Source organism: Protopterus annectens, chromosome 8.part0, assembly GCF_019279795.1.
Source record: "Protopterus annectens isolate FY-2018-M chromosome 8.part0, PAN1.0, whole genome shotgun sequence".
NCBI lineage: Eukaryota > Metazoa > Chordata > Ceratodontiformes > Protopteridae > Protopterus > Protopterus annectens.
In genome coordinates, this window is record NC_056741.1 from 925,531,490 (window position 1) to 925,556,422 (window position 24,933).

The 24,933-nt window shown below is 34.9% G+C and overlaps 1 protein-coding gene across 1 annotated transcript in view; it reads left to right on the forward strand.

Annotated features, from left to right (window-relative positions):
- The window catches only part of NPHS1 (NPHS1 adhesion molecule, nephrin), a 1,231,105-nt gene that overhangs the window by 592,075 nt on the left and 614,097 nt on the right, over positions 1-24,933 (forward strand). The window contains exon 11 of the mRNA XM_044079328.1: positions 21,000-21,129. Within this exon, the coding sequence (XP_043935263.1) occupies positions 21,000-21,129 (130 nt within the window). The remainder of the gene's footprint in view (positions 1-20,999; positions 21,130-24,933) is intronic.

Sequence of the window (24,933 nt, forward strand, 5' to 3'; positions counted from 1 at the left end):
GACAGACTTTGCTGATGACTGCAAACTCAGAGCTGTCATAAATATTCTAGATGATGTATATGTTTTCCAGAAGGATCTAACACATGCTAAGAAATTGTGCTTGTACCATGGTCTTAAATTAAATACCAAAAATTGCAGAACTGTTTCCTTTAGTAAACTTGGGCACTCCTGATCCTATCACATATGAGACAGCCCCCCCCCCCACACACACACACACAAATCAACTTGCCTTGCCTACACAGCCTCTAAAGATCTAGTCGTATGTAACCTTATACCAGTCCACAAAAGTAATACCAGCCTAAGCACCTGCTCAGGAGACCTAAATTATCTCCAAAACATAAACAGGACTTGTTGGTGGGATAGATATATTTTACAGACAAAGCATTTTATTGAATATACTTCCCTTAGAAATAAAACAGAGTAACTCCATGACCCTTTTTAATTGTAACATAGATGACTGGAAGAGTAATTTTAAGTATACCCCAGCACGGCCCCTTCTTCCAACCTTTATGAAAGGGGACTGAAATAATGTTGGTGTCTGGTATTAATCCATGTCTTGGAAAATTGGTGAGGTCATTGACTAGGCAGCCTGGTATGAACCTGTGATCTTAATAACTAACACAGATATGTAGAAAGACACCTGGTGAATTTGCTTCTGACAACAAAGGATGAATGATTCTACGAAGTGGTTAATGAATGGATGATGTTCAATGAAAAGGAAAATAATAAGGCAATTTTATAGCAGTCATGGACTGCTGACATACTATAAATGGGTGGTACAAAATCTTTGCCTTTTATGTCTTGATGTTCCACAAGACATTTAAGGCCTATACAATGATGTAGAATTTCCTATTTGAGTCCTTAATGCTCTGTCTAAGGGAGCAGCTCCTTCATGCTCTCTCTAAGACCAAGAACACCGCATCAATGGGTCCAGACAATATCCCAGGATGCCTTCTAAATAGCATGAAACATGACCTATCAGGGCCTCTGGAACTACTATTGAATTGTAGCCTCCAAACAGGCCTTATGCCTCATGAATGGAGAAAGGCAACAGTCATTCCTCTGCACAAAGGTGGGCATCTACAGACCTTGGAAACTACAGACCCATAAGTCTCACTAATCTTATATGTAAAGCCATGGCAAGAATTTTCATGGAAATGATCAATAGAGACACTGGACACAACCCATTTTGATTTTGTCAAGGAAGATCATGCCTACTCAACCTGGTGGACTTCTTTGAAAAGGTAACCAAAGCAATGGATGAGGGAAAATGGTTCACACTTCCTTCATTGACCTGGCCAACTCAGGCATTGCTGACAAACTCAAGAGGTTAGGTACAAATTTGTATGTTACCTGGTGGATAACCAAATGGCTCAAAGATAGGACCCAGGAAGTTAGTCCATCTCTACAAAGAGCCCAGTTACAGTCACAAGTGGAGTCTCTCAGAGATCAGTCCTTGGACCACTCCTTTTTGGCATTTACATCTTTGAAGTCAAGACCAATGTCAGTGGCCTCTGGCTGACTAAATTTGCAGATGATTGCAAATTAGGAGCTGTCATTGAATCCAACACTGACAGAAATGTTCTCCAGGAGGGGCTGACACAGACAAAACAACTAGTGTCAGAGCCATGGACTAAAACTAAATGCCAAGAAATGCATAATAGTATCCTTTCGGAAGTCATCCACCCCTGGTAACTATCATATTGACAACACACCCCTTAGAGTTGACCCAGTAGTCAAGGTCTTAGGGACACACATAGATAGTAATCTAGCCTCTGACCATCATGTGTTTACAGTAGTGAATAAATCATTCTATGTTGCGCAACTTATAAACAAATGTATGGTGTCTATATCCAAGGAAGTCATTGTTCCACTGTATTCGGCATTTATCATACCTATCATTGAGTACAATGCCCCCTTTGGTATGTACCTAACCAGGCATATAAACAATTGGAACATCCACAGAGGTTCCTCACTAAAAGAATACAGGGCAGAAGTAAAATGTCCTATGCAGACCGCCTCAAGGCCTGACTTTTGAGGAGAGGTCTATGCATCAATACAGGGCATTGTCAGACCCTACACTGATGGACCTCCTGCATATCCACAAAACAAATAGCACCAGAATTACCCATTCTAAAGATTTAAACCTTGCCTCTGATATAAATAGGACCTACTGGAGAGACAGAAACTACCCAGTCTATGGAACAGGCTCCCCATCCATGTGAAACAGAGCTCTTCCCTAACCCAATTCAAGTACAACTTGGACAGTTGGATGGGTGACAGGAAATTCATCCCTGTTTTGGGACCTATGTCTCTAATGGACACAGGCAACCTGTAAAAGGTTCATCTCCCAGGCCCCTGATTGTAAATGTTTCATCTCCCACACGCCTGCTTACACTTATCAAGGGTATCAGAACTTGTCTGAAATTTGGGATACATGGCTAAGTTTAAAAAGCCCCCTGTAGTCGTTAGCCTAGTAAACACCTATGAATCTATGAGTGTATGTATGAGCTGCACTTGTTTGCTTCACTTCAGTATATATTATCAAATTTTGAAGCTGCTGCATTGTGAAGAGCTAAAGCAAACTTTCCCACAACTAAGTCAAATGGGCATTTGCTCCCCTTTTCATAATGTGTGGTGGTGGGTACAAAGGAATGTGTTAGTTAGCATGTATGGTTTGGATGAAGCACTGCAGTACAGAATTACATGTCTCATTGCACTTGCCTTTCTGTAACTCAAAGAAGTGGTTTCTGCATTTTGTTTTGAAAACACTTCTCCATATGTGGAAGATTCATTTATCCAGAGCTGTAGGAGGTCTTTTACAACAAAGGTGTCACAAAATCTTTGTTTGCCTCCAGCATACCACCTCAGATGTGGGGTGTATTTCTGATCTATTTGCACAGGGCTTGCCTCATAGCCAGAACTCAGTGGAAGCATTGAATCAATGTGTGCGATGTCTGCTGAGCAATTACCATGCGGATTTGCAATCTGTATTCCGAGTCCCTCAGGGTAAGCAAAACATCTCAGTCTGTTCATGAGCATATGCTCACCAATGTTAGTGTTACCTGCACTCGGACTCACCAATTTGCACATCTTCATGAGGAATGACTGCTGCAGATTATTGAGTAAAAAAGTAGATTCTCCATCTATGGAGTTTCTTCATTATATTGCCAGCTGCTTGAACTTGTGGACATTATTACACTGAGATTATGGGCTTACCTTTTCAGTTGGCCTGGGAATAAAGAATGGCACACTATTGTCAATGAAATGATTGTCTCATAAGTATGTCTTGCCACAGTGGTCCACTCAGGTAAGTACTTTGGTCTCCCATGTCCCTCATGGGTAAGTGTCTGCCTGTTTCCTTCCCTGTTACTGTTACTTCATTCCTTTTGATGCATTGTTAATTAATGCTACTTTATTTCTTATTTTGTCTACTTTTGTAGTATTGTCTGTATTTGTAGCATTTTGTGTTTTCAGTGGTTATCTACACATTTGCCTAATTTCACCATATTCTTGTTTAAGTATTCTTGATTGTTGAAATTCTGTCAGTCCTTCGTTCCTTCTCCTCTCCTTAATAACCCTTTCTTTAATCTTTATTTTCTCTTTCTCTCTTATATATTGTACTTGAACCCTCCACACATACCACTCTCTCAATACTAATAGATACAGTGTGCTTTTTTTCATAAACACATCTGGTTATGATGTTAGAGTGCAACATGTCAATGTTCTTCTTTATGTTCAATATGTCACACTGTTAATTTGTTTGCTGTACAATGTGTACGGTTAAAATTGCTGTGCTTTGCAGATTTTCTGTTACTGTACTACATGCCTACATTGTGATGTTAAAACGTGTTTAATTTTTTTTGAATATACTGGAGATTATCTCCCTGGGCATGTGCTGAAAATGGGCTCCTGGCCAAGTCAGACAATCCCGGTAAACAAATATAAAATAAAAAATAAATAAATATCTGTAAATTTCCATGGACGACAATTGACACAGTTTATAAACACAGACGTATCTATATTTAGATCTAGATATATACATATATATCAGATGATATATGAATGGCATTCAATCTTGATAAATGTGCAAAAGAGACATTTAACAAGAAAACTGAAGAATCGAGAAAATATCTACATGGGAGATAATGAATATGATAGAAAAACTTGAGGAAGCAGGAGTGAATAATTAGGTTGGAATAGATTACTGGTCATCAATACTGCATGATCAAATGAGAATGAAGCTTAGTATGCAGTATTTTATAAGACCAAGACTATAGTGGAAACTTCCTTGATATCTAGGAATAAAGTTCAAGCAATAAATCTGCTTGTTCTTCCTGTTCTTAGCTTGTAGCTTTGGCATGATTGACTGGCTTCGTAAAATGTTGTATCACTGGAAGAGGAAAACAATAAAGCGGCTTCATGCTTGTAAAAGGATACAAAATGGTAACCATTTGAAATGTTGGGACCTGGCTTAGCTAGTCCCATAATGCTGTGACTTAATAGTTGAAAAAACAGACATGCATATACCAAGTCTGAGATTACAATTTCTCGGAACATTCCCTTTTCTTCAAGCTATGGCAATGTCAGAGTTGGTATATATAAGTTCAGGGGTGCCTGCGGCCTTGCCCCTTGTAAAAAAGAAGTTTAAAGGATAAAAGTGATATTTGATATTCACTCTTCTACTGCATTTTCAGTACTTTTTCTCGGTTTGCTGTCACTCGGCATTACAAGTACCAGCATTTTGATAGGGAGCTGTAAAAAACAGTGCACTGCATGATTATATATCCCTCAGTCTGAAGGCCATATCACCTCCATAAAATTTACTCTGTGTATAGGTTTGCAGTCATGTAACTGCATACATATTTTTTGAATACATTAGAAACAAAGTTTCGGTGCAGTGGTGCAACGGTAGCATTGTCGCTTCATAGCAAGAGGTTCTCCAGTTCAATTCTCAGCTGGGGTGCCTTCTGTGTGGAGTCTGCATGTCATCCCAGCATTCATGTGGGTTTCCTCCGGGTGCTCTGGTTTCCTCCCATGGTACAAAGACATGCATCTGGAGAGTTTCTTCTCAGGCCTCTGCTGAAAATTGGCTTTGTTCCAAGTCAGACTTTCATAGTAAACAAATGTTAAATAAATAAGTGAAAGTTTTAAAACCTGAAGTAAACAAGACTAAGATGACATAGTTTCTTAAATTTGCAGAAGATTTTTGGAAAGGATCAGGTAGTGAAATTAAACCAGAAGTAGACAAAAAGCAAGTAACACCAAGAAGTACCTTAATGGAAGAGATCATCATCTTCTTATGGCTGTTCCTGTTAGGGGTCGCCAAAGCAGATCATCTGTTTCCATTTCTTCCTGTCCTCTGCTTCTTGCTCTGTCACACCAACCACCTGCATGTCCTCTCAAACCATATCCATAAACCGTATCTTAGGCCTTCCTCTTTTCCTGTTACCTGGTAGCTTCATCCTTAGCATCTTTTTCCCAATGTACTCAGCATCCCTCCTCAGCACATGTGCAAACCAATGTAATCTTGCCTCTCTGGCTTTGTCTTCAAACCTTTCAACCTGTGCTGATCCTCTAATATACTTATTCCTAATCCTGTCCACCCTCGTTACACCCAGTGTAAATCTTAACATCTTTAACTCTGCCACGTCCAGCTCTAACTCCTGCCTTTTTGTCAATACCACTGTCTCCAACCCATATAACATAGCTGGTCTCACTACCCTGTTATAGACCTTTCCTTTCACTCTTACTGGTACTCGTATGTCACAAATCACTCCCGACACTCTTCTCCACCCACTCTATCCTGCCTGTACTCTCTTCTTCACCTCTCTTCCACACTCACCATTACTCTGAACTATTGATCCCAAGTATTTAAACTCATCCACCTTTGCCACATCTACTCCTTGCATCCTCACCATTCCTCTATCCTCCCTCTCATTCACACACATATATTCTGTCTTAGTCCTGCTGACCTTAATTCCTCTTCTCTCTAGAGCATATCTCCATCTCTTCAGGGTCTCCTCCACCTATTCCCTACTCTCACTACAGATCACGATGTCATATGCAAACATCATAGTCCACAGGGACTCCTGTCTGATCTCGTCTGTCAACCTGTCCATCACCATTGCAAATAAGAAAGGGCTCAGTGCTGATCCTTGATGTAATACCACCTCCACCTTACAGAAGAGAAAGAATATAAAAAACATGACCACAAGAAAAGAAAACTGGAAAGACTGCAATTATAGTAACAAGTTACAGTGATCTGCCAGAACAGCCACATATCAAACAAGATCTGATGCACGGATGAGTAAGGACAGGAGAATATTAACCCAAAAGTGCAAGATTAAAAATGGCTGCTGAAGACAGAGCACTATATACATGATAATCTACAAAATGTATAGAAAAAGAATGAGACATAGACAGATATTGGTTTTGTAGAACTAGAAACAGTCAAACATCTTTTTACTGCTAGTGGTATACCCATGGCTGAAGATCTGCACATAGAAAGGTAAAATAAAGTTGCATTTTGCAAACACTACAATATACAGGTAACTAAAAAATAAAAAAACATAGGAAACATGAATCGCAAAGTGCTACTGAAAATGAAGAAGTCCTGATGATGGGCTAATCCAATACTAACAACGGTCAAGAAAGCAGAAGATGAAAACTAGATAATGTAGTTGAAGATAAAGTGACAAAGGCAGCACCAATCACTGAAGCAGGAACACCTAGTGATTGCATTGTTCTATATACTGAGATGTATAAAGTTATAAATTACCAGGATGTGCAAGCAGAAAGCAGAGCAATATGGAAAACAGATACCTATATAGTTTCACTATTAGAAGGGGTAACGGGGCTAATAATAAAGAGTTTTCAAAAATGCTTAAGTATGTTGCCACTACAGGTAACTCTATATGAAATACTGGGTACATTATGGATTCTTAGCTAGCAACAAAGTTCCTTGGGAAAAAAATCGCTGTTCCGTGTGTTCGGCCTTTTAGTGTTTCGACATATTTGGGTCGATTATACAGCGTTCACTAAGTTAAGCATTCACTGATATAATATAGACCCAAATAATTAACTATTTCAAAATAAATACCATAATCGTTAACTTACCAGGAAACGTGGGATATTTATTTTTCTTAGCATCAAAATATTACATGCTTATATTACTTAATAGATCATATTATTCTGTCCCTTTTCAAGAGCTTTTTTAAGACATTAATATTAAAAGACATAGCAAAAATATTATATTTGGCTCTGCTAAGAAATTTAGGATCACACTTAGATGACTGTCAAAATTCTAGAATCTGCAGATCTAAAACATGATGTTGTTTGCTCTTTAATTATCTGTTCATTCATTTGATGACATTCCTTTTGTCCTGTTTAGGGTCACAGGGAGTTGGAGACTATTATGGTAAGAAATGGATTTAAGGCAGACAAACACACACACACCCACACACATGCACAAGCACACACGCACACACTTACACACACACACACACACACACACACACACACACACACACACACACACACACACACACATATCCACACACTGGGCAGTTTAGAGGACTGTGAATTTACCTACCTGTGGAATGAGGGATGAAACCAATGGGCCTATGTAAAAAGTGCTCTGAGGAAAGACATGCAGACTCCTTAGAGTAGACACCAATACTACAAAACAGATCAGGTATTCAAATGCTGTGAAGCAGCAAGGCTAACAGTTCCATTGCCTTAAATCCGTTTTTTTTTTTCAATTATTGTCATATTCAAATATATTCACCCATTATTCCCACATGTGTAAGAGGCTGCTTCCCTCTATACTCTAACTACTAAAAAATCCTTACTAGAGTTGGTCAAGTATGGGAACTTGAACAAATTTTCTTTGTTTCCAAAAAACACACAAAGGAGCAGCACCACAGCAGATATTCAAGCACACTAACAATTTAATAAATCCAGATAAAAACAGTGAGCGCTTTCACATTAAAAAACGTTTCATCAGACTTTCAAGCATCTAACATCAACTGACAGGCTTAAATAGTAACTTCAAATGTCAGTAGCCAATCACTAAATAAAATCAATTATGACATCACATTCAAAGTCATATTCAATCACATTCAAAGTCATATTCAATCACATTCAAAGTCATATGCATTTACATAAAACATGCACAACACATCAGTTTAATAAATATAGATATAACTATAAAGAAACTTATGTAAAGAAAATTTACTTTTAAAACCTCTTGTAAAAAAAGGGGGGGGGGATTTTTTATATATTGGCAATTCCTCTATTTAAATCTAATAGAATTAAATATCTAGTGTGCATAGGGTCTAGCCAATAAAAATGGTTTTAATGTCATTCTGTCATTCAAACCACTCATTTTCTGAGCTTGGAGGCGTATAATCCATTTGTTTTCTTGCCCCTCTGTATAGTTCTTAATATTCCTTAACCTACCTGATTTTTAATCACCTGTAGTGCTCTAAACCTGAACTTATGTATACTACCATGAGTCAACACATGCCTCGCCAATGCATTTTTATCATCTTCCTTATTAATGACATATATATGTTCCCTTACTCTTTCCCTGAAGGTCCTGTTTGTTTTACTTACATAGAACAATCAACATACCTGGCATTGTGCCAGGCATACCTTATAATCAGAGGGGCAAGAAAACAAATCCAGTCAGAGATCTTTTAGGAAAGGCAGTTTCTCTGTCCAAGATGTATGCTGTGCCAAGCAGACTATGTCCCCACACCTCAAGCAGGCTAAAGTATGCCATGTAAACCTACTAAGAACATCAGTTACAAATTTGTTTCACCGTGAAACAGAGGGTAAGTCCTGTTAAAGTTTGCTTTTCAGCCATCTTGTATTTTGTATGCATGTATAATTTCAGCCTACTCCCTACAAAAGACAACTGAATATATAAGCATAGCAGATTAAGTAAGTACAGGCACCGGAAAATATTAAAAGAATGAGCTTCATCTTTAATCAGGTATCTCAGCTTTATTGCCCTAATTAGTAACCATACTGTGACTTCACTACACCTCACACCTCACTATACCAAGAGGAGGGTGTTAAAAATTAACATTGAGATAACCCTCACACCTTATAATACCGAAGCATACTTGATACTGTAGCATGCTTTTGTGATTTACAACCTAGGTGTGAATCACAAGAAATCTACAAAACTAATAGCAGGAAGTGAATTGGAAGACAATATGTCCTGGCATTTTAGTTTAGTTTTTATTTCTTGTTTACAGTGCGGCTCCATGACTGTGATTTCATAGAAAATGTGTTACCAGATACATTTGGTGTTTATTGATTTAAAATTATGAATATCTTTCTTAATACTTGTTTGAAAATGCTGAGTTTCTGATTAATTTTGTAATTCCAGGATCCCAAACCTCACCTGAAAAATGACTAAATGTTTTATCATACAGTACATATGAATTCTATTATGTAATGAATACTTTTAAGAGGTATCTTGCAAAAACAACACATACATTTATATGTTTTAATAAAAACAGATTTTTGGAGTTGAGTTTTCACTGTGGAACAGATTCATTTTAATATTTTGTGAACTCTTATAAGACTTATTGATCACTGCATACAGAAAATATTTCTCGGGGGCATGGCCATGAAGAGCACTGAGTAGCAACATTTCTCTTCAGCTCTGTCTCTTCAAATTTTCTATGACAGGAATTTTATGAAATAACTATCCTAACTGTGGATATTTTTTAAGTTTTTATTCCTCTTGATATAAAGAAGGATAGTATGTAAAAACATTTTTAGAATAATTAAATTTTCTCTATCAAAATTTCTGTGATGCTCTGATCTTCAGTAGTTAAAAGATGAGCTTCTCTAAAACAGCATATCAGGATGCTATCTTAAAAAAGGAAATACAATCCTTGCTGACTAATATACAAGAATTAGCCAGCAAAACTGACAGAATGGACTTGAAGATGGATGATTTCAAGGAGAGATGTACACATCAAATTGATACTATCCATGAAGACTTAAAACAACAGAAGGAACAAATCTCGGGAATCCAAACAGCTTTTAATGATATGGACACCAGAATTCAGGAAAGTGAACATAATATTGAATTTCTTTTAAGACAAAATACCCAACTGCTATCAAAGGTAGATGATCTTAAAAACAGATCTCACCACAATAATATAAGAATATTTGGATTACCTGATAACATAGGAGAGAATAATATCGAAAAGCTTTTAACATCGTGGTTGCCAGAAATTTTGGAACTTCCTGAAGCACTTTCCTATGGTATTGAAAAGGCACACAGGTCCATGATATCATCTAAGAACAGCAAAACTAGTTCTACTAAATCTGTGATTGGTAAATTCCTTTCATCTTATGATAAGGAAATAGTACTGAAAACTGCCTGGGCAAAATCACCAATTAAGGTAATGGACATTTTAGTTGTTGTGTCTTTCGGCTTTTCCCGGTTAGGGGTCACCACAATGGAACTCCGGTCCACTAATGATTGCAGTTGATTTTTACGTGCTGAGCTGCCGGCCCTAACACACAGCCTTCAACGAAGGTACGCCCATTCATGCTTGTCTCCACAGAAGACGCTCTAGCTGAGAATCAAACGGGACAATGTCTTGCTGTGAGGCGACAATGTTACCGCAGCACCACTACCACGGATTAAAGGACAATTTAGTATGCTTCAATAATGATTACTCACCAGCAGTAATCTCCAAAAGGGAAGTCTTTTTGCCCTTAATAAAAGAACGTAAAAAGAACCAATTAAAATCTCACTTATTATTTCCAGCAAGGTTAAAAATCTTTCGCCAGAATGCAACAAAATCTTTTGAGGACTTAGACACAGCTCTTTCCTTTGTTAAAACAAATAAACATCTGTACAAACTTGAAGACATGGAATGGGCTATTGCTAGTCTAAAGAGGTTGCCAGAAAAATGAACATGGAAAACCTTTGAACAAAAGAAGAAACTTAGAAAATAACTAACATCAAATGCATATCTTTTTATTTGCCTCCTTTCTACATGTAAGTGACCCAAAAAAGTCCAGGGAGATGAAAGTGGATCAACAAGTAAGATCTGTGAACTTTTTTGTTCACAGATAATTTATTACTGCCTTCTATAGTGCTGCTGGTGATGATTATAATTGTAGTTAAATGAAAATGCTTGGTGAAATGCTGTGTTTATGACAATGATTAGTTGCTGTTTTTAACTATATTACTTAGTGCTTATAGATCTGATGCCTCTTCTTTACTTCATTACACAATCCGGTTTGTGAATAGTAAATGTAGCCCTTTGTGGGGATATTGATGACATGTTGAGATGATTATGTTGTGTAGTGCTGAGGTTGGTTGTCTTATTTTGGTGTTCAATATTATTAATAGTTTTCTTTCTTTGGTGGTTTAATGTTGTCTGCATGCTTCTGTGTACCCCTTTGCAGGCTTATGGTTATGCTTATATAACATTACTTGACCGATAAATAGTGTTTTTTGTGGCATGATTTCACTAATTCTAAAAGCTTTACTTTACTTGTGGTTGCTTTGGTAAGCTTTAGATGTTGCTATGGCAACACTCAGTTTTGGGACAGCTTTGCTGTCATTTTATCAGTTAACAGTTATACAGCAAGGTCGAGCCTTTAAATTAAAGCTAAATGTGCTTTCACTCACAGTTTCCTGTTGAAAATGATAAAAGTTGTCTTCAGAGCTCGTGAATAACTCCACAAGATGCCTGTTGAGCCGAGGTCTCAATTTTTCGCATCATCATGCTGTTTTTGAGCTTAATTGAACTCTATACTGTTCTGCCACTAGATGGCAATATTGGATCATTTAAGCACCTAGAAAGCATACAGTAGATGCTTACAAATCTGTGAATGACAAGACTTAAAACATTTTGTTTCAAATTAAAAGGACAGTTATAAAACAGTATGTAAACTTGTTTTTACCTTATGTAAACTGTGCAAAGTAGCTTTCTTTTAACAGTTTATTTTTAAAAGTATATTCAATTCATTTAGTCTCTCTAGTCCCTGAACATAAGGAATGTAGTTGGAAATACTGCATGTATTTAAATTACAATATTTTCTATCCTGTCAACTATAGGCTGGATTAATGTTTTAATGCATTGTTGGTTTTCAAGAAATGTAAATCTTTATATACAAAGTAAAAAGAACCCTGAATGTTACATAAGCAACTAGAAATATGATAATTCCAATAAGACAATGGCAAATTCACATTTTTTGCAGTAAGGCTACTAACAGTAGATAATTTGTAATAATTTAGTGAGGTATGGTCCTTAGGGCTACATCTTAATTGTACCATTTGGGTATAGATATTTGATTTATCAGCACTCATATTATCATTTACATGTAATACAGCCAGTCAGAAGTGCAATAGATTTTGATATCTGAATACATACCCTTCACATATGTTACAGAATAATCAGTTTTCATTTAGTCTATAGGAAATCTGTATAGGATAATACACTATTTATCAAATCCAAATAAAACTACTCTGACATATACATCATTTTACCTGATTAAAACTGTATTTCTCAACTTACAGATGATAATAACTTTCTTGGAAGAAAGAGACACTTGTTATGTGCATGTAAGGTAAATGGGGTATATTATAGTTTAATTACAGTATTAAAATACAGCAAAGAGAAAGGCTGACTATGCATAATTATTACCTGTAAGTTAGTTATGATAAGTTTACTTTGTAAATCCCTTTTTTGCTTCTTGAAACAGTAAGCCTGTCATTTATTTGACTTTAAATAGTTTTTTAGTTATTAAATGTATTTGTTAACACAGCATTGTCAGTTATATTTTAGTTTATTTGGACAAATTCTGAACACAGACTAATTTTATAAGGAATATTTATGTATAAATAGCTAGCGAGTGTTCTGGTAATGAGAATAAACCATTACAGTTGGTAAGAACATATTAACACATATATTACATTCTTAAACTATACATAAACACTCCTAATTCCAGTAGATGAATATTGTAACCTCAGACATGGTATTGCCAAAGCTACTACTGTTTTTTAAAGCTTGTATCAGAATGGTTGCCTTTTAAAATTATATTGTCATGCAATAGTTACACTCCCCATCAATAAAATAGTCATGAATCGTTAAATCTTTCATGATATAGCTAAAGGAAGTAATCTTATTGTAAGGAATGAATTTCATACAATTGCTTAACACACGAACTAATATACACAGGTTTTTTTGGTGCTGTACAGACTTCAGATTTGTCGGTACTGAATTCTAATTTGTATTATTTTTGGCTACATGATGTGTTATGTATACAACAAAACAGAACCATTCTTTTTGCAGTATTATAATCAGGTGCATACAGTTGATTATTATTTTATTAGTAGTTATATTGATGTTTGCTAATATGTTAACATTTATAAAGTGTTAGATATGGTTGTAAAGATGTGTTAGTTATATATCTTACAAAGTGATTTTTATATGATTATTCTATATATTATTAACATGAATAAGAAGTTAAAATTGTTTATTCAGAGTAGATATTTCTCAGACAGATGCTGATTAGATGTTGCTACTGAACAGAGGGTTAATTTGAGTGACCATATGTCACTCAAATTGGGAGTATTATACTTCGGAGGGGTTAAGGGTGGTTATGAAGTTATCAGGTGAAGTTATAATAGTTTACTATTAGCTTTCTTGCCATTTTTCACAGTTCTTAAAAGAGTAATTCACAAAAGTCTACTTTTTTGATGTTTCCACATTACTTTTAAAATAATGTATCTTTAGGTATTCCTTTTATTTACATTACTAATCTATGGTTGTGGTCAAAATATTTCTCTTCCAACATCATACTATTGAATGACTTCATTAAAGAGTATTTCAATTAACATTAATGGATTAAATAATCCAAATAAGAGGGGAAGTTTCTTTAAATATCTCAAATTGCATAATGTTCAATTAATATTTTTACAAGAAACCCATTTGAAAACGGAGGATGTACTTAGCTTAGATGCTAAATCATTTTCAGTGTTAGCTCAGAACACTCTCAAAAGAAAAGAAGAGTAGCTATCTTATGGAACAGCTCATTACATAAACCAAAAATTACTAATTCATATAAAGATGATAAAGGAATGTTTTGTCTAATTACTATTCAGTTTAATAACAAAATAAACACCTTAGTAAATCTATACTGGATTCCAGGAATAGGCACTGATATGGTAAAACAACATTTTGATCATATAGTACAACTTTCTAAGGGACATATAATATTTGTTGGTGATTTTAACTGTATTTTAGATAATAAAGAGTCAACATCACATAACAAAAGAAGAATTACAGCTTCAGCCAAATTGTTAAAAGACTTTTTGGAAACATATTTCTTGAAAGATATACATACCTTTGCTGATTCTGATTCCTTAGCTTATACTTTTTTTCAAATAGACATAATACACATTCAAACATAGAGTTTTTTTTTCTAATGATTTAGTAGATTCTTTAATTAATACTAAGGTGATTGCATGCCCATTATCTGATCACAATTCAATAATTTCGAATATTTAGTTACCCCAATCCGTAATGTTCAAATAAGTAGAATACCTGCCTATATAACTAAATTGAAAGATTTTAAAGATTTTATGACATCAGAAATCCAGAATTTTATTGAACAAAACAATATAAATAATATTTCTGAGATCATTGTATGGAATGCCTTAAAAATCCTACCTCTATGGCAAAATTATAAATTGGTATAACAAAAAAAGGAAATGTTGGGATGAGCAGTTAATAGAAATACAAAATAAGATAGATTCTTTGAAACTTATCCAAGAAAAAGATACTAATAAAAATGATATTAAAAAGAAATAAACTCATTGAATACTAAATATATGGAAATACTGAATCATAAAACTATGATTATTTTAGAAAAAATTAAAGTCTGAAAAATTTCCACCAATCCTAGATCTCTGAATTTATTTGCAAATAAAACTGAAAGAATTAACAAATTTGATCATATAAATGAAATATTCTCCCCTAAAAAGAAAAAGACTAAGGTATACAGAATATCTTAGCTGAATTTATTGAATTTTTTACAAACATTAACCAACAATCTAAGATAATAGATTCTAACCAAGAAATCAAATAATTTATTAACAAATATACAAAATAAAGATTATCTAGGGAACAAGTTACTATTATTGACAGACCCATCTCCTTTAAAGATGTCCAATCCCAGATTACTAAATTAGAAACAAATAAAGCACTGGGAAATGATGGTATCATCCCAGAGGTTTATATATTATTACCAGCTGATGCCTTAAAACTGCTTTATAAAGTTTACAATATTTCCCAAAATGAGAATCTAATACCTCCATCATGGAAATATACTTTTATCTCCCCAATCCTCAAATCTGATAAGGACCCTGTTAAATGTTTATCTTACAGGCCTATTTCCTTATTAAACATTGACTTAAGACTTAAATTTTTTTGCCCACATTAGTCGATGAAGATCAAACAGGATTTATAGCAAACAGAAACTCTTATGAAAATATCAAAAAAGAATTCTGTCCTTAATTGAATCAGTTAAATATTTAAAAAACAGCTTAACATCAATCAGTCTTGACATAAACTGTGCTTTCGGTTCAGTTAATTGGGACTATTTATTTTTACTTTTGGAGGAACTAAACTTCTAATAGTTTCATAATCTAATTACAAGTTTATATTAAGGTAGCCAAGCATACATTAAAATAGGTACAGATATATCCCAAAATATATCAGTAATCAAGGGAACAAAGCAAGGGTGTCCTTTATCTCCTTTATTATTTACATTGATTATGGAACCTTGGGCTTATTTGATAAGATATGATGAAAACATTGAAGATTATAGCTTGAGTTCTAATGATGTTTCCAAATTACAAATGTTTGCGGATGACATACTCATTACTCTAGGTGGTAATAATGCATCTATTCATGCTCTTTTTAAAGATGTTGAATATTTTCAAAATAAGTCAGGTTTAACCTTTAATAACAACACAACTAAAATCTTGACAATTGGTCTTAAAAAGCTATAATTACTAGATGTCTATAAAAAAATACCAAGCACAGTCTAATGAACTACTTTATCTAGGCATTGTAAATGCTAACAACATAAAATATATCATTAAAATCAATTACAATAAAAGCTTATTGTCAATAGGAAATCTCATTAAAAAATGGAATAAAATCCAATTTTCTATGGATAAAAACCTTTTAATTATTAAAATGATTCTATTATCTAAAATTCTTTATATTATCCAATCAATCTCTTTACCCCTCCAGTTCACTAATTAAGAAATTTAATTCTATGGTACCTACATTTTTATGGTTCCCTATAAGACCTAGAATAGCCTTATCTTATCACATGAAAAATTGGGAAATGGGGGAATAGTTTTGCTTAATTTGGAAATCTACTCAATTTCTATAATGGCTACATTTATTTATCTTCTTATAGATATTAAATACACTGTTAAATGGAAGAACATTCTAGAAATATTAATGCATGATGCAAAAAGAATAATAAAAGACAGAAATTAATGTTGTTTAATAACTCCTTTATCTGGATCTTAAAAGAATATTCTTCCATTCATTCTTCTCAGAATTTTAGAACAGATTATATAATTCTTCTTTTGAGATCATTTAGAAACTATTTGTATAAGTTCAACTTGTATAAAGATTGGCTATTTCTCCTATTTCCTATAGCATACATGCAAGGTGCTATATTTTCTTCTGATTTTATGAAAATGTATTCTTTTCAACAAAAAAATATATTTTTTTGGTCACAAATGATATCTAATAATGATCTGAAATCCATTAACTTATTGAAGGATGAACATGGTTTTGACACAACATCCTGATTGGATCTACACAAAAGTAGAAAATATGTATCTAATAAACTTGACTCTATGACTTTATCAACTAAAAGTTCAGTTCCTAAACTAATTCAGTATATGGTGCTGACTATAAATCATAAATCACCAACTAAAACCATTTTATCTCACTTATATAAGGCAATTAAACTAGATCTAGATAATATATCAGATAATTATTGGAATTATTTTTCCTTAATTAATAATCATCCCCCAACAGAGAAAGACAAATCATATATATTACAATCTGCTAGTGTAACCACTTCTTCACTAAGTTGGAAAATTTTCACATGGAGATATTTGCATAGATCTTTTATAACCCCCACTTTCTTTAAGCAAATTTAATAAAAAACAATGTTAATTGCTGGAGGTGTAATAATGTAATTAATCCTGATAGGGCCCATATGGTATTTGATTGTACATAATTAAATAATTTCTGGAAAGACATTAATCACTTTTTATAAGCAATTTTCACAGATAATTTTTTACTCTCAAAATCCTGGGTTTTGTTTAACACTCCTGTTCTTAACTGTATTACAGAAACTAATCAGCCTCTTTTCTGGTCCATTTTATCAGTAGTCAGGAAAATGGTTACAAGAAACTGGAAGTCTAAATCTTCTCCCTCAGTAAATTAATTCAAAAATCTACTTTTTGAAGTATGTAATTTAGAGATATTAACTGAAAAAGCAAGATCCTATAGGAATGCTATTGTAAATAATATGTGGAAGAAAGTTTATGATTTGTTAGATAAATAATTTAATAGCAATGTATCAATATTTATAAGAATTTTAATTTGCTAATATGTATTTGTGGAAAGTGTCATTGTATATAGTTTAAATGTGTTTTTTTCTTCATGTCATTAGTAAGCATATTCAAAATTGTACATAACTCAAGATAATGTTTGTTTTATCTGTTTCAATTCAATAAAGCTGTTTAAAAAACAAGAAAATATTTCTCATTTGGCCATTTATACTTATCAAAGAGAGGAAGAGACAGACAGGAGTAAAAAGGATAATCTGATATTTTAATGTATTGTTTAAGAGAAAGGGCTCAAATTATGAGGTGTCACTTCAGCGTGCTAAGTTTTTTTTTTCTTTTTACTGAATAATACTATATATTTCCTTAAAATTTAATCAAATGCAGAACTGGTATGCTCCAAACAGTATATTATCATGTTCTCAGCACAGCATTTCAAGTCCAATCAATCAAATCAGCAGCAGTTCTGTAATAGTTACCACTTTATTCCATGCATATCTTTGCTTGTGATTTTCTGCTTACCTCATTAAATCCATTCTGACAGGATTTTCTTAACCTTACACTTGTTGTATTGAATGTTATCACTATGCACTGAATATTATCAGTTAATTATTCTGTATAACATATTGAATATAATAGATCCTGCACTATTTTTTTGCTCTTTGAGCCCTGGCTATGCTGAAGTTGTTCACGTAAACCAACATACTTACCCAGTGAACAAACAATAAATAAGTATATACATTTTTCTTAAATAATAAAACTCAAGTCATGTGGTAAAATACACAAATGAAATCGACTAACTAAAATGCAAAAATGGACTCTACTCATCTTTAAAAATTATGTATTATTCTATTTCTTAGTAAGGGACTAAGTGCATTTAAACCTGAGAACATGCATGCATTTAACAAAATTTGCTATTTACTTTTGTTGTAAAGTATCACATTGCTGTGGTCTTCTCAAGTCAATGTATTCCTTATTGTGTGTGTGTGTGTGTGTGTGTGTGTGTGTATATATATATATATGCCCTGAAATCCTGAAATTCAATCATGTGCACGAGTAAGTCTTCTACTGTATGATTTGCCAATGCATTTGCAACACTTAAGCTATTGTCTATGTTCACCCCTAGAAACTCACCCTCGAATAAGTCACCCACACTGGCACTGTACAAACCACTTCTTTTCAATACCAGGCCCAAAACCTGGGAATCAGTAACTCCCAATACCAGTGACGTTAACAACAATCCTGATTTTCACTGAAAACTCAAAGCCTATCTAGTAATGTATCAATCAGATCATTTTATTAATGCTGCAGTCCAATAGTCCAATGTAACTAACAGCTAAAGGTCATCTCACCTGCTTATAGATCTCAGGTAATTACTTTCTATTCTGCTCATGTAGTCTTGCTTCATACTCTGTTCTTACACTGTCCCACTTTCCCTACATTCTCACTTAACTCCTCACTTCTGTTTTTCACTATGATAGATGTTCTTTATCACAGAACTTTCTGTTAAAGACCCAAGATGTTTTCAAACTATTTAACATTTTGTTTCATTGTTATAGTAGTTATGAGCTAAGTATCTCTTTTTTCAACTTTTGCCCCTCCCCCATTGTCTTTCGGCCATCAATACCCCTTCTGACGAATCAGTCCATTCAGTCACCATCACTGTTGTTACGGAAGGGGATTTTATTTTGATAGCCATAAGTAGTGGTTAAATTTTTTTCTGCTCTGGCCCTAAATCTCCTGCTTGTATGTGGCTAAGTGCTGGGGAAGGGATATGCAACTGACTGCAGCAAAGAGTCCTCTGACCTCTGTAAAGTGTGTGCATCCTTTCTGGCAGCCCTGATACACCCCCCCCAAAGGATGGGCAGTGGTTTCCCCTAGTCTCAACCAGGGAAATTGCAGTAGTCTGTGTGCTTCCCAGTGCATGCATCCATCCCCATTCTGTTGGGAGAGGCAAACACAGTACACCCCATTCATTTTCTACCTCCCTGCATGGCTCATCCAATGCTGTGGCCATTAAATGAAGCCCAGTCATCTGGATTACAGTCAGGGCTCCATCCTTGTATGCCACAGAGTCAGGAAAGAGACACAAAATTATCTGAAGTACTCTTAATTGCTGAATTTACTGTATAATGTATATTATTGCTCTTAAACTATGAAGTTTGAATATGTTACCTGGCAATGTATTGTTTTGTTTCTATGTTCTGTATCAGAGTATTTTTTCAGGCTAAACTTGAATGTGGTCCTTAATAAACAGACACTTACCTTCATAATGTTAGGCAGATGTTCTTTAATTCAGTCCCTTAACCCATGGAACATTTTTCCGGTACCAAAACAACCAAAATTACATGTAACCAGATATAACTAATTTTGTGAAAAAGTAAGCACTAACTTAAACAGAAGACTAGATGTTGGATATCTGAAATTTCAGGTTTTGTTTAGAAAATTGCAATAATTGCATCCATCCAAGAAGGTTCTAATAGCTCTTTTTTGCTTGTATCTAGACATGATAATACTATATATCAGTCTTAGAAACAATATCAGGTGGCAGGACAGCGATAGCAGAGTTTATTGTCAGCAGCCGTAATAGACTATTATTTTCTTAAAATTGTTGCAATCTTTTCATACTCAGCAAACAAAAACTTTGTGCTGAAATAAACAACTGGGCTGAAATCTCTAGCTTTAATCATGCTTGATATTTCTGCTGAAAAAAAGTAAAACTATGCTCCAACACATTCTTAAGCTTGCTGGTAAATTCTGATGGCTATCCCTATCAATACTGTGCATAAACAATTCTCTGTTGAGATGAAAGAATAATGTGCCTTTACTGGTGCTGCGATTCATTTTCATATATTACCATTTCCATAATACAACAAATTATTTTGTTGATGTCTTTCCTAAAAATAGATTACTGAGATATTGATTTATCGCCATATTTTCACACACAGACTACAAACCCAGCTTCTTGTTATTTAAATAATACTGATAGTTTAATAAATCAGTCTTCACTAGCACTTTTACTTTGAAATGGATAAATACATTGTTTTAACCGATGTGCAAAGCCTACTAATGCTTTTCAGTTAGGTTGTCAGCTTTGTGGGTGTATTTTGTCAGATGACACATTTGAATTTTATTATTTAATGAATATATTTGTCATGAGATGTTACTCAGAAAAAAATACTTTGTCAAATATGCAAAATATATGCTCCTATGTTTTGATAAATGCATTCTTTGAGTTGATTTTTCATTCTGGAACTTTTTTGTTTTTATATTTTAAGGAAACAATACAACTAGTATTCATGGCTTTATATGGAACATTTTTTTCTTCCTCTGTTTCTTTCAGTTCCTTCCATTGACGTAAAGATAACACCATCAGCAAAACAAGTCAAACGTGGGCAGTCAGTGACATTAACCTGTGTCATTGGAAGTAGCAACCCCTTAGCTTCTCTTATCTGGCTCAAAGATGGAAATGTGTAAGTTCTGATGCATGACAGTAATCTCTAAAGTTTGGTGCTTATCTGATGATTTTCTAACGCCATTTTTATTAAAATAAAAATGAAGCAAAAGTAAGCTGTGTTGAGAGAAGGTGGGGAGGGGTGCAGAAAATGGGAGGCAATAAAGGCCTCAGGCAGCCACGACTGTTTTATGGTTCTTTGCACTTATGAGCTTAATAAATGATATATGAACATACACCAATTATGTAAATAAATGGACTTTAAACATATTTTGATCACAGCAACTTAAAAACTCTTACTCCCTCAAATTCATATATGAGTCATTAAGATTAAATCTGAACATAATTTTCAACTTTCAGGTGTCTTTATGTGTAAAGATTTTATATCATGTTTTAAGGCTATCAGCTGTTAATGCGCTACTTCCTGTGGTCCATGGTTTGATTCCCGCACCCTTCATTTGCCTGCTGTTTACCTTTGAGTCATTTAATGGACTAATTCTCTGTACTAATTGCAAAACTTAACTAGGATGTTCCATAGTCTCCTGGATCAGATGCCTTGTTAATTCCTATTACTCTATGAATCTATAAATGGATAATATAAAAGGCATGACCCTATTTAGTCTTCTTCATACTGTTAACTGTGTTCTTACACTGTCCCACGTTCCCTACATTCTCACTTAACTCCCTTCTGTTTTTCGCTATGACAGATTTTCTTTATCACAGTACTTTCTTTTAAAGGCATAGTTGCTTTAACAGAAACCTGGCTAAATAAAAATGTAGCTAACTCAGAAGTTCTCTCTACTTACAATATCATTAGACAAGACAGATCTCTTTGTAAATGGGGTGGACCTGCCTTACTGTACAAGTCCAGCTTAACTGTACGTCAATTACCAAACTCTTACCCCTCCCACAATAATTGGGGCATACTTATCTCACAACTTCAACTTCACTCTAAAAAGTTCATCACCACAATTGTGATTTATATTCCACCTGGTAATACACCTGCTAGCATTGAAGACTTCTTATCCTGGTGTTCTTCCACATACTCACAAGAAACCCTTATTCTGGGGGATTTCAACCTAGATTTGGTTCACCTGTATATCAGAACCACCAAGTAATCTAATAAATCTCCATGGCTACCAGCAGCTAGACCAAATTCCAACTAGATGTGATAAAAAATGTAAAAAGGAATCCGTCCTTTGTTAACAGCTAGACCAAATTCCAACTAGATGTGATAAAAAATGTAAAAAGGAATCCATCCTATGTTAGCCACACATCTCCCTGACATTATGTGTCTATCAGAAACATGGCTCAAACCAGCCACAAAAGACGAAGAAATTCTCCCACCTGGGTACAATATTTTAAGGGTTGATCGGGAAAAAAAAAGGGGTGGTGGAATAGCTGTTATGTATAGAAGTACCCTTAATATCATCATGAATCCTATACAACCGCCTAAGGTTGCTAATGCAGAGTTAATTTCCCTAAAACTTTGCTTAAATAATCTAAAAAGTATTAATCTTATTGTAATCTACATTCCGCCAGGGAACAACTTAGAAACGTTGGAGTCAACACTAAACTGGTTAGCCTCTAACTACCCTCAAGAAACCATTGTATTAGGGGACGTTAACATTGACTGGACCAAATGTTCCACTGAGACTAATCCCATACCCATTAATTTATATGGGTTCTCACAAAAAATCGTCTCCCCAACAAGAATTGGTAATACCAACCATAAGGAGAGCATAATTGACTGGATTCTTACTAATAATGGGACACATAAATATATTACAGGGACCCTCCCTAATGACCTTAGTGACCACCTCATCACATTCATAATTAAACACAAATTTACCAACTCAAACCTTCCCATATACAGACTTGTTAGAAATAAAAAGAAATTTGTTCCAACTCTATTCTTAACAGAACTCAAATCCTGCAACTGGTCCAAGCTAAAAACTCTGCCTCTTGAGGAGAGTGTGGCATTCTTTAATGACACATTCCTCAACATTCTGGACTCTCATGCACCTAACTGACATATCAGAACCAAGACACGGATAGCACCCTGGCTAACTACAGAAACCAAATCTAAAATTAAACTTAGAGATAAGGCCTGGGACAAATGGCGAGTTACTAAGACACATCAGGATCGCATTAAATTCCAGCAGCTTAGAAATGAAACGAAAAGAGACAGTACCCTGGACAAAAAGAACTATTTTTGTCACCTCCAAGATAAACACCAGAATAATCCAAAGAAGTTCTGGGCAGGCTTAAATAATCTCCTCCACTCAGGGAAATCGTCTACACCCACCCCAGAGAAACTTATTGGTAAAAATCCAGAAGAAGCAGCAAATACCTTTAACTCCTTCTTTACCGAGACCATTCAGTCACTAGCCAATCAACTAACTCTTCCTTCCTCCCCCTTATTTACTGTTTCTGAGGAATCATCCTTCTCCTTTACTCTTCAGCCAACATCCACCTCTTACATTAGAGCCTTATTGAAGAAACTCAAACCAACCACCCTTTCTGCTGATCGACTCCCAGCTGAATACCTGCAAATAGCAGCAGACGTTATAGCCTACCCTATCTCAATCCTAATTAACCGAACAATAACAGAGGCCACCATCCCTTCCATATGGAAAATATCCTATGTCATTCCACTTCACAAGGGTGGCTCCTCTACTGAACCATCGAACTACAGACCCATAGCAATTTTGTCTCCAATAGCCAAAATTATGGAAAGATGCGTTCATAAACAATTACTTCACTATCTTAACCTAAACAATCTACTGTCCCATACTCAACACGGTTTCAGACCCCACCATAGTACGACTCACCGCCCTACTTTCCTTTACTGACTCAGTAAATAAAAACCGTAACAGCAAAAAAACAACTTCTGCACTCTTTCTTGATCTGTCAAAAGCTTTTGACATGGTCAATCACGAGATTCTGCTCCACACCCTAGAAACCTTACACCTTGATAATCCAGCTCTCAGCTGGTTCAAGGCTTACATCTCTGGTAGACAACAAGCAGTCCAATAGCAAAATAAGCTATCTCACCTGCTGCCTAATACCATAGGAGTTCCTCAGGGCTCCATACTAGGTCCCCTCCTCTTTTCTGTATTCATAAATGAACTTCACACTGTTATCCCTAAAGCCACCTGTATCCAATACGCAGACGACTCCACCCTGATTTGCTCTGCAGTCTCTCTCTCTGATCTACAAGTAGCCACCCAACACTCCTTTACTGCAGTAGAAAAATGGCTTGCAGAACGGAAACTCATCCTAAATCCAAAAAAAAAAACAAATTACTAATATTGTTTCCCACCTCAGTGCCTCCACCAGTTCAACTTTCTCCACTATCTAATAACAATACCTTCTTTGTCCAATCTATTAATGGTACCAGAATTGAGCCTGATACCAACACTAAACTTTTAGGGGTCATCATTGATAATAAGCTTAGATTTGATATGCATATCAGTCAAACCATTAAGACAGTAAATAAAAAAAATTGGGTCCTTGTATAGAATTAAAAACTTCTTAACCCCTACTGCCAAACTCACTATTGCACGCACACATCTCCTCTCTACCTTACTGTATGCCTCTCCTGTCCTTACCTTCCTCAACAAAAATGAGATCAATAAACTCTCTGTTGCCTACAATCACATTGCCAGATTTGTAATAAGTGCTCCTCATAGAACTCATCATTGTCTTAATCTAAGGAAACTCGACTGGCTTGAACTACCCAATCTTCTTAAACTGAACCAACTCACTGAAACATTTAAAATAATCAAACAACCTGATAAAACCCCTTTACTGGGTGAAA